This window comes from Clinocottus analis, unplaced genomic scaffold (assembly GCF_023055335.1).
Source record: "Clinocottus analis isolate CAN_PGR_092001 unplaced genomic scaffold, fCliAna1.0.p SCAF_1, whole genome shotgun sequence".
Classification (NCBI taxonomy): Eukaryota; Metazoa; Chordata; class Actinopteri; order Perciformes; family Cottidae; genus Clinocottus; species Clinocottus analis.
Window position 1 is genome coordinate 11,639,217 of NW_027175820.1, and position 13,570 is coordinate 11,652,786.

General features: G+C 40.3%; 1 protein-coding gene across 4 annotated transcripts; it reads right to left on the minus strand.

Moving 5' to 3' along the window:
* Positions 1-1,203: 1,203 nt before the first annotated feature.
* ctdspl2b (CTD (carboxy-terminal domain, RNA polymerase II, polypeptide A) small phosphatase like 2b) lies at positions 1,204-12,874 on the minus strand. Of its 4 annotated transcripts, none has more exons than XR_011077306.1 (14): positions 12,674-12,874; positions 9,751-9,941; positions 9,032-9,170; positions 8,788-8,937; positions 6,099-6,347; positions 5,876-5,972; positions 5,435-5,546; positions 5,236-5,322; positions 4,929-4,991; positions 4,757-4,836; positions 4,402-4,528; positions 4,018-4,113; positions 3,156-3,277; positions 1,204-2,940 (listed from the first exon to the last, which is right to left on the minus strand). XR_011077306.1 is itself a non-coding variant. In XM_068570182.1 (14 exons), exons 3-14 carry the CDS (start codon positions 9,916-9,918, stop codon positions 3,212-3,214), a joined length of 1,434 nt encoding a protein of 477 aa, XP_068426283.1. In that variant the 5' UTR covers positions 9,919-9,941; positions 11,453-11,529; positions 12,674-12,874; the 3' UTR covers positions 3,046-3,211. The 4 variants fall into 4 exon arrangements, 3 of the variants coding, with proteins under 3 accessions (XP_068426283.1, XP_068427755.1, XP_068457399.1); XM_068570182.1 differs by lacking the exon at positions 1,204-2,940 and adding an exon at positions 11,453-11,529 and having other exon boundaries at positions 3,046-3,277; XM_068571654.1 differs by lacking the exons at positions 1,204-2,940; positions 12,674-12,874 and adding exons at positions 11,453-11,529; positions 11,800-12,614 and having other exon boundaries at positions 3,046-3,277.
* Between the last annotated feature and the right edge of the window lie 696 nt (positions 12,875-13,570).

Sequence of the window (13,570 nt, forward strand, 5' to 3'; positions counted from 1 at the left end):
TGGGGTACAAAAGAAAACTTAAGTTAGGACTTTGCAATCATAAAGGGGCTACAATTTGTTATGTCCCAATTATTTTCAGCAAAGATTGGGAATTAGAGTAAATGCGCCAACCCGCTGGTCGGTATTAATGTGAGTAACTTTAAACTAAAAGATTCCTCTTTTTTCGTATGAAGTGTCCCACATCTTCAGACATTTAGGAGAAATAAACACAAAAAAGGACATGCAAGAGCTTTTTAACTTTAAAACTTTGTTTCAGAAATTCAATGTAACGGTATATACACTTTACAGTATAATATAGCCTGACGGCTAACAGGTCTTAAGACATGTTTAAATACATCTTAAGCACAAATAGCAATTCTTGCAAGTAAAATGGCTTAAAGAATATTGGAAAAATAATCATTAACACAATTGCTCTTTTCTGCAGAAAGTGCCATGATTAAAATTTAATTCAGGACTTTCCCACAAAGCAAGCGGTACTTTCTACATGCTAAGTTTAACAGTTCAGTGACATTGCGCTAAACTAGACATACAGATATTTGTAAGAAAAGAAAAAAAACACTCCATCTGATGTAAAGTTAAATCTTCATTAATACATTTAAAAAGTAGATATGACATGCCTTTTGAAATCAAAAATACAAAAAGATTTTCCTTAGTTTAAGGATTTTTTTTTAAACATAAAGCTGCATGTATTGTACAACACTGAGCTGGATTAAAAGTATCAAACACCTCCCACCGATCATTTAGAAACAAGCCTACGTCGCCTAAGGCTACGACGCACACCCAAAGTGAGGCTTGCATATGGAAGGATGGCCGTCAGGAGGGTGAGGTCAGGGAGGAGAAACAATGGTGGGAACTCAAGACATGTTTCTTCTTCCATGCACATTGCTCTTGCCTCCTCAACAACAACTGAAATGCAGACACAGGTTGCCACGAATCAGCTTTTTGTTAGTTGATGTGGAGAAAACAAAAAGTATTTCGGGAAGAAAAAAACAAACCTAAAGACTTCACCCCATGTACAATTTACATTCATAGTCTGGACAGTATTTTCTGAGCAATCACCATTGAGCCCTGTAACAATTTTACTTTAGTACAAACAAAATTCTAATTTCCGGAGAGCTACTAACTTCGGGTGGCGAAAAAAGATTTCTTAAAAAAAAGAGGAAAAAAAAGGAGGCAAAAAAAAAACCGTCTTTGAACAAAAACCGTCTTTGAACAAAACTTGTGTTAAGTTAGCAGCAGGGATTGTTTAGGCATGGCACCGCAGGATTCACCTGGCAAATTAATTATGGGGAGGGGCGTAACTCAATGGAATAACAGTAAATATTAAAAAAAATAAAGAGGGGGGAAGGCTGTGTCTCCAGGGTTCACCACCTGCAGAGCTTTGAGGTCTGATTGTCTCCTTCCATCCAAGCATTTTGGGGGTGAGAGCACATGAAATGCCATGGGGAGTTATCACGTGGGAAAGCGTATGGCACTGTACAGGCAACTGAGACAAATCCAAAACACTCACATTTGCTTTTTAAAAAAAAAAAGAAAAAAAAAGAAACGCACTTGGCTTCAAACTGAACAGGAACTGAAAGATGTTAAACAGCGCATGCCAAATTGTCAGATTCAATTGAACTCTTGATGGTTTGGGGGATGACAGAAGATAGTCAGGCATTTAAACTTTCCGTCCCAGGTTTAGGTCTGCTAGGATGCCAACAAAACGTCTACATTTCTGCCTACGGTTAGTCTCACTATCAAATAAATTAAGTTGAAACGACAGAGTAAAATGTCAGTTTGTCCAATGTAGAGTGTGCAGGCTGATGTCAGGCGGAAACACATTCATATATGTGTTTCTTAAAACACATTGCTTAAAACGGCACTAAACATGAAAAAAAAAATAAAAAGGCTTAAAAGTACAAAGTAAAAAATATGAAATGGGTAAAGGAGCAGTCAGTGAAGCTGACCATTACGACAGTATGTTGCTGGTGCCAGATGTGGCTGGTACAGGTTCTGGCCATCGACGTCTACCATGGGTAGACTGTATGACACACTGGCAGAGCTGTGCTACATTAGTCATACTGCTACCGGTATAGCCATCAAATTACACTTTACAACTGAAAGAAACAACGCTCTGATTTTTACCCAAATACTTGATTAGGAGTTAAAGACAATACTGATTATAGACAAATCAAATACTATGGTTAAAGATAGGCCAACGTTGACACGTCACTTTGAAAACGAATGCCCTCAAACCTTTACAATATGTCAGATTTACAGGTAAAGAGAGTCTTAATCCTAACATTTAAATAAGGAGCCATGTTGCGTCTACAGTGATGCCAACACGTCAACTTAAACCTCCATTTGTTAGAATGAGAACAAACTATACTTTAAGTCTTGGTACAATTAAATTGTTTGACTATGCAGAGGACTGTCATTAATATGCACCATGTTCTCCTTGTAGGAAAAAGGCTTACAATAAAAACTTACAAGAACCCTTTTAAAACATTGTATTTTACAAACAAAAGTAAAAGATTTTGAAAAGCCATCTTCTTTTTTTAAACAATGAAACACCAGTTTTACCAGAAAAAACTGCAACCAACAATAGAAACTTGACTCGGCTACGGAGGAATGCATATGATTTTAAAGGCTACAGATTGTAGGTTTGTCCAACACCAAATCAGTGTGTGTGTGTGTGTCTGTGTGTGCACGCATGGGTAGGAGTCAACATACACACATGCACAGATTGATTTACAGGCCAGTCATTCCCGCTGAAAATGTCCTTTAGCCACAGAGTGTGGTTATTCGTCAGCGTCAACAGCGTGAGCACCAGGGGTTGTTTTGGGTTCAGAGACTCAGTCGGGGTAGAGTTCCTCTTGACCAGGTTGAATTTCCATATCCACTAAACCAGCACCAAGACTTCAGAGTGTAATGTGGAGAAAACATCCAGCTCCACAGCTGGAGAGTCCGTCAAAAAAGAAAGAAAAAGGAGTTTACCGGGGCTTGTTCATAGCACATGAAATTTCATCTGAACATTAAAAAAATTCACCCAGATAAAAAGTGTTTACTTTTCAAGTTTCTTTAAATGAACAAAACAAAAAAAGACTTAAAAAATTAAAATGTTAACAGTAATGGCAATGTTGTAGTATGTAATCCAAAGAGGGGCTTTTTACACTCATGTTGTTCTCAGTCTTTTCATGTTGTCCAGTTCCAAGAGATCGAGTCAAATTCAATCAGGGGGCAACAAGTCGTGAAGCCTGAACCTCTCCCGAACGTGCGGCCTCACATCCTCATTCTGAAGAGATCAGCGGGCAGGAGGAGAGATGAAAGAACAAGTTAGAATCAATTGAAGAGTAAAATATTAGTCTGGTGTAGGACTGGCTATCTGTAAAATTGTATCGATACTACTACTCCTATCGATACTCCTCACTGGTTCGGTTCTTTATTGATACCTCAGATCAGTTCTTTTTTATTATTACTAGAACAGGATTACAATAATTTTTCCCCTTAAAAATAAGTAAATGTTTCTAGAGTAGCAACAGGACTATTTACAGTTGCAAATTATTTAAACTGAATACCAGCTTAATTGAAAATAATTTCAAAAAAAGTCAATACAAATATTATGTTGTGATATTTATAAAGGAGGAAGAACACAGACAGTCAGTATCAGTCGTTCCTCCTCACTTCTGCTGCTGTGACTCACTGCCAGTGTCACTGTCAGGTGACACTGGTGGGAGGGGCTGCTTCTTTCCGAGCCAGAGGAAAGATTTACAAGAATTTTAAGATACGTGAAACTAAGATAAGCAGTCAGTCTATATATGGACAGCTTTGGTTTAGCCATTGGTTGTGGATGAGAGTGTGTGTACAAAGCAGAAAATGTAAAGAAAAAGAACAGATAATGTTTGCAGTTAATCAATAATCCGGTCTTCAATAATTTAGCACTGTATACGCCATGAGATTTTGGTACCCACCCCTACGCTGATGCAGCCGTTATAATATGTCCGACAGTAACGATTGAACATTAAGACATCTCACCATCTCAACCAACTTCTCCAGGAAGGGCACCAGCTTCAGCAGCTCATTGTCATTCTTGTCCATGAACCAGCTCTCTATGGGAATCCCATTGGACAACTGTTGGGATCAAAAACATGTCAAAATTAAATTAAAAAATGATGTCTTTAGTGTTTTTCATGCGTTTTGTTTGCCTGGAGGTAATTATTAGCGCCAACGTCAAGAACAAATGAGGAAATAAGTGGAATCAAACTGCCATTTAAGTCACAATCAGCTTTGGAGGTGTGAGAAAAGACACTGTTATTACTTTATTTATTTTCCTCTCAATTTCTTTGGTTGACCGTTATGACATTTATCGATGCTTGAACCAGAAACACGAAACCTGTCATATTTTTTTGCGCTGTTCACCTGATATGCAAAGGCTTGCGGTGAATTGTCAATGATGATCGTCTTTGACAGGTCTCTGCCCAAGATATTGAGGTCCTTGATGTAGTTTCCCTGGACACAGACACAATGCTCACGAAACAACCTGTGTCTACAGTTACAGTGGGGAATGAAAGGAAAGAGGGAGGAGAACAAAAATTCAATCAGTGACAAGATCAGAGCAATAAATAATTCAGAAAAACCACAACACCGACACCTCAACAGCAGCACATGCCAACGGTGCTGCATTGCATACAGCTTTTTCAGCTTGTTTCAGTCGGGCTCACATGAGCTTTGGAGTTTGTTGTGTAATTACAGACAAATACAGAAGACATCGTACCTCACTAGCTGCTTCTTAGGATCCAAGATGTTAAGGAGTTTGTCTGCATACACTTTTTTAGAAGCAGTAAAAAGGATGATCTAGGAAAGTGAGAATGAAAAAATGTCATTTTTGTTGTGAAGCAGATTCATTGAAAAGGATTTATTAACAGCATTAACAACGTTATATTTACCTCATAGATTTGAGACATGCGCTCCAGAAACTCTCTAAAGAATGGCCTCAAGCGCACATACACCTGCACGACAACACACCACAGGGAAGCAAACCTTTATGGTCAACACAATGTTTTCTGCAGGTCAATATTCGTTTCATCAAAGTGGTGTTCATCGAATTGGACAGTTATCTCACTGTGTGACAAACTTGTCTGTCTTTTCAAGCACACCTTTAATAAAGCAAGGCTTTTTACAAATGATACTTTATCCCCATCTAGTGGCATCATGAAATAAAGCAGTGCAACATTCCTCTAGGACGGTACTTGCCTGGTAAATGACATCTTGAAAGAGGACAGGAAAGGTAAGTGCTGCATCCTCCAGCTCATTTAAACTGCAGTGAACCAATGTTTCATCCTAATGAACACAGAGAAATTATTAGGAAACTCTTCTCAATCATATGACCCCTTAACATTTTTTTTACTACATGATAGAACAAAGAAATAACTTGTCGCATGCCATTACTGACCAGGTCAAGCACCAGCGAGAATTCAGGCGTGCTGCGTGTTTTAAGAGGCAAAGCCGGCTTACGAGTGAGCTGCTCTTCTGTCAGAGGAGGGACGTGCTTGATGAAGAAGTATCTACAAATAAAAACATCACACATACTTAAGTTAAATTAATTTAAACCATAATATTCAAACCAGGGCGGACTACTTTGTCAGTTCTGCTGATGCCTTTTGCATTGTTGTAGGTTAGAGGGTCAGGTCGGTGGTGTGAATATAATTTGCATTGAGTTTTGACGTGGTCGAATCAAATGTCTCACGACGCTACAAACAATGCTCCCATTTGCAGCAACTTTTGTCACACCGCTTGCTTATCCCCAATGCTTGGTTAAATGATTCCAATAGCCCTTGCTTTTAAAATATCAGCATATTTTAAAAGCATTTAATGATTGCAGTGTTTCACTCACGGGTCAAAGACTTCCCAGTCTTCCTCATAGGTTGCCTCTGTTTGCACTGGAGCAGGCGGACAGTCCACATATGCCATATCTGGACTAGAGCCTGGAGCTTGGACAACAAGAGGAACAAAATGGTAAAAAGAACAACCAGAGAAACGGCAACACAAGATCGCAAAATATTGTTCCCTCAATTGTAACAGTTTCAAAACCACATTTTCTTAGCTGCGATATCTACCTGTGAGAGGTGGAAGGTCAGCATCAGCACAGAGCTCTCCCTCCCTAGCTGTGGGAGAAACCTCTGGGATGTGAGGAGGTCTCATAGGTGGCAGCTGTGATACACTTGAGTAGAAGTTAGTGGTGGCACACAGTTCCTGTGTGGGTGTAGCTGTGCTGATGGGCGCCTCCACAACTTGCTCTATGTCCAGCTGCTTGACGATCTCCTCAGCCTCCAAGGACTGGTCTGGAGAGTCTGAGCCAGCAGAGGCTGGATAACAAATACAAAGAGATGTTTTAGTTATACTACCCTGGCATGACAGATACAAAATAAACATCAATCAAAAAGTTCGGAAATTTGTGTTTGTAGATTTTTTCTTTATTCCACCAATGCTTCTTGTCATTAAATGTTGTACTGTTGAAAAGCCTGTTCATTCCCCTTTTACCCTTTCAAATGGTGCCTCATTTGTCAGGAACATGCATTGGTGGGATGAGCAGCACAGATGAGTATGAAAAATGTGCCAAATCTTCCCTGCCAATGCCAAACAGCCTATTTTGCCAGTGCTATTGACTCTTGTTTTGAGCTTCCAGTTACCCAAAAATGCTTTATTGGAGGCAATCTCCAGTGGGGAGTGGGGGTATGGCAACGACACAGACCCTTTCAGTGGTTCTCAAACTTTTTCTGTAAATAACATCATTTTGTGACTCCCTCTGTGCTTTTATCGTGACAGAATAAAGGAAATTACAATAACTTCCAAGTAAACCAGGTTGATCCATCAGACCAATTTCTTTTTAAATTGCAATCACTTAGAACAATGAAAATAGCGTTCTAACGTGCAAAAAAACCTAATATTTAGTTACTACTAAATAGCTCATTGAGCTAATATTTTTTTGACAAAACAAAATGAATGCAGATACGTGAGCATCAGGTTGTATCAGTATTAGTGGCTGCAGTGAGCTGTATTTGTAGAGGAAAGCAGGAGCTTTCCTCTACAAATATAAACTGGGTTGTAGATTTGATACGGCCGCTCTCAGTTTATGCTCCATGTTCATCTGAGATCTGTTTTCTGTTTCGAGAGACGGAACTTCTGGGAAATTGACTTTTGGCAGAACGCCAAGAATCGGCAAGTCGTGCATGCGCAAGTTTAACCTGTTAACGGCGTAACTAAACATTTACCCGACAGTACAGGATTTCGCCATATATCTATTAAAGACTTTGTTTTATGTCCATATACTTTGTACTTTTGTAATGTGTGAAGCCAGCAGCTCATTGTTGGTACAAGACACGAGCACTTTGGCTCGTTTCACTTTCAGTTCAGAGAACATCGTTCAGAGAGCTGCTCCGGTGCTTCTTGCAACCTGGGAGCGTTTAAAACGCAGATATAACTTAGTTTTCTAATTTTCATGAGACATATTTTTCGACGTTCTCTGTCCGCTGCTCACCTGTATGCGTGCAAGTGTCTGTGCGCATAGGGGCGGAACTCGCGCAACCACGTAGAGACATAAATGACAAGCTGTGTGTAGATCCGATCAATAAAATACGAAATAGTTTGTTCAATAACAGATAAAGGTGTAAATCTGTTCTACAGGAAAGAGAACCGTAAAAGACATTTTGTGATCTGGCGCTATAGAGAAAATTACAGGAGGGCGGAGGGTTTTTCAGAGGGACGCCCCGCCCCCTTATTATAATGATAGGGGAAACACTGAATCTCAATACAGAGATATCAAGAGATTCTGCAACCAGCAGCAATCCTATTGCTCCACAGTCTCGGACTGAACTCCTGCAAGAGGTCGGCGCTCGGCCCCCACAGAGCGGGTTCACTAAAGACTACCTGCAAAATAGAGGGACTGGAATGGCCTCCAGCAGTCCTGACCTCAACCCATTGAACACTTGTTGATCAACTTGGACCAACACAACCACGTTGGCTGACTTGAGACAGATCTTGTTGAATGAGTGGAATATCATCCCACATCAGTGATCACCAGGCTGGTGAACACCGTCTTCCACACGCTACTGAGGCTCCTGACCGTTTATTCAATGAATACATTGTAAAATTGCCAACATTGTTTCTTGTTTCTTTCTGGTTACTGATAGACATTAATCGTCCAATCCACCAAACAAGAATCAAAAGCAATAGCAGAATCAGCCGTTTGGCATTCGCGGACAAGATTTGTCAAATTTTTCATGGGCACAACCCACATACTCAGTTCTGTTGCTCATGCCAGAAATGGGGCGCCGTTTGAAAGGTAAATAAACAGGCTTTCCAAAAGTACACAATGCATTGCCAATAAGCATTGTTACAATAGAGAAATAATCTACCAAACACAAATTTCTGAACTATTTGTTCAATGTTCATTAGGACTGGGTATTGGTACTCAATACCTTTTAAGGTCTTGACCAAATAAGACAGTACCGAGTAGTATTGACACTTCTGCAGTCAAGTGATACCGGTGACGGCTGTATTAGTGCTGTCCAGTAGCGATTCCATTCAAATGATGGTATTGAATTAAGTACTCTGTTGGTATCGATATCACTTGATCCCAGGGTATACCAGCACCAGGGTGCTGGCATTGGTCCTGGCACTGTAATTTCTTAAACGATACCCAGCCCTACAAAAGACATACATCAATACTGGTAAAAGTACATAGAAACTATAGGTTTGAGTATGATGCTTGCAATGAGTAAAACAGGCTATCTAATGTATGCATACCATTTTTAGCCGGTGAGAAAAAGTTGAAAACAGGGGAAAAGATGGTCCCAAGAAGGGTGCTTCTGGGAGGGCTTGTGGGTAACTCAACGGCTGTTGTCTCCTCCACACTGCCATTGGGTTTCTCTTTACTTCTGTCGTGATTGGTTGCTTCTGCAGGGGAGAAGTGACGTGAGGTTTCAGAGAATTGACAGACGATTGGAAAATAAGGACTAGTGCTTAGTGTTTTTGTTAGAGTGCCACTCACGTCCATTCAGGGAGCCTCTCCGGCCAACCCTGCCGATCGTCTTGCGGGGGGTGTTGGTGTTTGAGGGTGTAGAGGTGATCAGGTTATTGTCCACATCACAGTGGAGGCGAGTTTTCTTGGCTGGGCTCTCCTGCTGCACCTTAAGGAGACAATAAATCATGCAGTGAATAGTTGAAATTAAATTTAAAAAAACTGTAAGGGCTTTCTCCAATTAATGTAGTAAAGCGTGGCGATAACTTTGGTTGTCAATCCAAAATAACAATGGTCCTACATCACAAAATGAGACATCCACCAATGGATGTAAGAATTTAGTCCGAAGCAGCCTTTTTTTCTTCTTCTTTTTTTTTTTAAACCTCAGTGTGAAGAATTTTTTTGTTGTTGCAAAGTTGACTTTTCCACTTATTACGGCTTCCTGTTCGTGCACACCAACTCTGTGAGCCTGAAGCTAAAATAAGAACGGAGTCCAAGTTGTCAGACAAGCTGCAGCATTCCTCCAGACACTTCTTAGGAAACATGCCACTATACATTAAGAAACACTGTATTTAACACAGCCACATAAAGAGCACAGTGCTAAATACTGTATTAAAAAGGAAAAGTGCCAAAAAGCTTAGATAGCACCATTAAATCACAATATTACAATGGTTCGAGAAGCACCACACTCATATTGACCTTAAAATCCATTTTTTTTTAAAAACAGAAAAGTTTGAGGAAGGAGTTACCTTAACAGCATTTCCTCTGATGAACTTCTTGATGGTGGAGAACAAGCCTCTCCCTCCACTAGTAGGCTTATCCTCTTCTACTTCTGAATGCCTCCGCTTGGTACGGGATGGGCGGCTTGCCAGACTGGGGGGCGGCTGCTGAGACGCCTTACGCATTCTCAGCCTCATTGTTTTAGCAGTCACATGTAAGGCTGTTTATCAAAATAAATTAAAAAGATCAGACACATGGAAATATGGCAGATAGAAAACAAGTTGGAATAAATATGATTGTACAGTTCAAGAAATTTATTTCAAGCAAATACTCAAGTGTTATGGTGGACAAGCCTTATTTAAAAACAGTCTCAACTGTTAACAATGAGTCTGGAGTGGATCTATCTGTAGTGGGGCATACTAGTGCATTTTCTGCAAACATCTGGAAGTATTCAAGATCCCATTTCACTTGCATCACGAGAGCCACAGCTGGCTTTACTTCCATTTGTACAGTAAAAAATAATGTTTACCAGGGTTTTACTATAAACACGCATTATGATTAGCTACGTACATACAAGTTTAAAATTAAGACAACAAAATACAGTGATTGAAAAACTGTAAACCTGTACAATGATTTTAAAATGTATCCAATCAGATCTTGTTTCAGCTCAGATAGAGTACATTTAAAAATCCAACTGAACATGCTTTCCTTATTCTAAAGCTGGAGGATGCAATTGCTCAGAGTACGCACAGGGAAACTTTCAAAACTTTTCAGTGAGGATGAATTGTCTGTTAGTCAAGCATGCCAGCCCTTTGCACAACAGCAGCTGGCTGAAAATGTGTCTGGACATATCCACAACCTGTCAAGTACCCTAAGCACACAATAGCACCAACTCAACAGTGTAAATCTCACATATTGGAAATGTTCCTCACTACATCTGTTTTACATTTACACACGAGTGGACTGTATCCATGAACACATCCAAGGTGTACGTGCTGTTGCTTTATTCACACACAAAAACACCAACAGGCGCTTTAACAGCTTCAGAGTATATGGTACCATTAAAGTAATAGACAGCCAGGAAAAATGGGACAAGCCAGAAATATTGACATTAACATTAATGCACTAGTTTAAGAAGAATATACTCTGTTATTATAGCATCCAACATAGCCCTCAGATTTAACCTTTTTCTGATTAGGTGTGATATTTTATTTTTAATTTTTGAACATTAAATGCTGATTAAGTCAGTGTACCCCTGAGCTTTAATCCATCTTAAAATTGCTTGGATTCTGTGTGTTTTAAGGGATCAGAAAGTGTCTCTGTATACAGAATCTCTAGCAAGATTATTACACTGCAGTCTAGTGCTGTGCTACTCCTAGTACCATTTTACAGACCATACAGTAATTTAGGTTTGACTTACATTTATTTTATTAATTGCACTTGAGTTAGTATTTTCTGTCTCTTTTCTTGCTCGTCTACATTTCCAATGTTGATATGTACAACACAAGACGTTTTCCAGTTTTTGCTTTATCAATTTAAAAATGAAGTGCCAGTTACATTTACTGCTTCGATAAAGTTCGCCACATATTGCATGGCAACAACGCCGTGGCTGCTAAACATCCATCCACCTCTCGAGGAGCTCGTCCACTAACCGAGGATCACGCATAGCTAGGTACGAGCCAGTGAGCGGGAAATAAGAACATGCATGCCACTGAGACTGTATGAGCTAACCTCGCTTGTTCGACAGCCCGTTTCCTCTGCACAAGCCACTCCGAAGTCAAGGCTGTCTCACGGGCTTGGGAAGTGGCCTAAGCATTTGTAGGAATACAAAAAAAATACTCCAGTGACACATTTAGTCCACTGGCCTCAGTCATGACCAAGCCAACGTCTGTAAAAAGATGAACACGATCAGCTTCGGAGCTAATATAGGAGCTAGCTCGGTTCAGCTAACGCTAACTAGCCGTATTGGGCTCGGAGGAAGTCGTGTGTCACATTTCGAGAGTTACGAAGATGTTTAACACACATTCATAGGAGCAAGAGATGTTTTAACGTAAGATGACTTTACGTGTGGCACCTACAGCTGATGTCAACAACCGTACAATGCCCATGCAACGTTAGCATTTCAATCAGGCGAGCACAAATAGGCGTTAGCGGCATCAAACGGAACTAAAGACCGTTAAACGATGACCCAAGGTGCGGGGCGCGAGGCTACGAGGTGACGCTACGTCTGGGGTGGGGACCGTCCGGACCTCTTCAGATCACATGCGAAGTTAAAAAAAAAAAAAAAGTTATTCGTGAGTGAAACTGGTCGGACATCGTTAATCAAAACAGCTAACGTGACCCTAGCATGCTAACGTGACTGAAAGCAAACAACTCAGCTGATATGTCAACACTTGTGATAACGTCACACTGAGTCTAGCTGGGTGCCCATTAGAATGGTATTAAAATTGAGAAGTTGGTGTTGGCTAGTGTTTGTTAAAGTAGCGTTAAACCGACCTTTAGGTAACGTTAAGTTAAGGAATGTCAACGACATTAGCCTCAATGTAAGCTAAGTAACCATGACGGTCGTTAACATCTTAATCGGTTCTTGTTTTAACAGGACATAAACATGTACACCTAATGATGAATACTTCTGCGGGCATTTATTGAACTGCATCGTTACAATGGAAGGCGACATAATTAACGAGCTAACCAAGTTGTCGAGTAGACCAGGAATTAGCCAGGTTCGCGGGAGGCCGCATTTTAGCTTCCCGTAGCCATGTACGGTAACTTAGCTTAGCACACAGAGCTTAGCATCAACCAGATTTAGCCTTTATGAAATACTGCTTCGGGCAAACAGACGGACACAGACAGAGAATTAAAATATGTATCCTGTCGTGAGCCAATATTACAGAAACCGCAAGTCAAAGGACACAAATGACCGAACAAGGTTGGTGAACGTAACTGACTTACTTTACAGCGATCCGCAGTGTCTGGCGATAGCGACTCAATATCGAATAACCATCACATCTGACGGGCAGTGCGTGTTTTCGTGCTATGATCCGACTTTTTCTGTACAGCTACTCAAGGGCCGTCTCCGAAACGACACATCGTTGTGTTGCCAGGCGCCATTTCCCGCCTCTGCTCAGGCTCTTCATGGCAGATACCCGTATGGGACACAGACACACCCCCTTACCTCTGAAAAACACCAGTCGGGCTACAGCGAGGACCACCTTCATTTCATGGCTTTGATTAAGACACAGGACTGAATGTTCAAAAGGTCAACACTTATTTATGCAGTTTTGACTGAATAGTCTTTGCATGTTTTATGATCACCGTAAAGGGAAGCACAGAACATTGTAATTATGAACTAAAGGCATTCAGCTGCTAGACACCTCAACTTTGCCATTAGATAGCAGCTCACCAACATTAAAAGCTGTTTCACCGGAGTGACAACTAAATTCACCCATTAAGTACTATCACAACTGACAAATGACATGAAGCACCACCTTTAATAAAATTAAATTACATTCAATGTGGCTTTTCATAAGAAACCAATTTTCCTGGCTGCACAAACAGAACTGATTTCATGTTCACAGATTTTGCTAAATAAAAAGGTGAGGAATTGAGTTTCCTCAGTACAAATGGTAACAGTTCATCTACATTATGCAAGGAGAGACCTCATTACTGGAAGCATGTGTACAGTATGTCAGTTCTATATGTGCTTGGTTAATCTTTGCACACTGGAGGATACCAACATCGCTCTAAGTATTGCTTAAGCATCAGTATTTTGCTCAGTTGATTATTACGAAAAAAGTTTAAAATGCATGCAATGGCATCATAGAAAAAAAAGAACAAAGAGCACTTCCA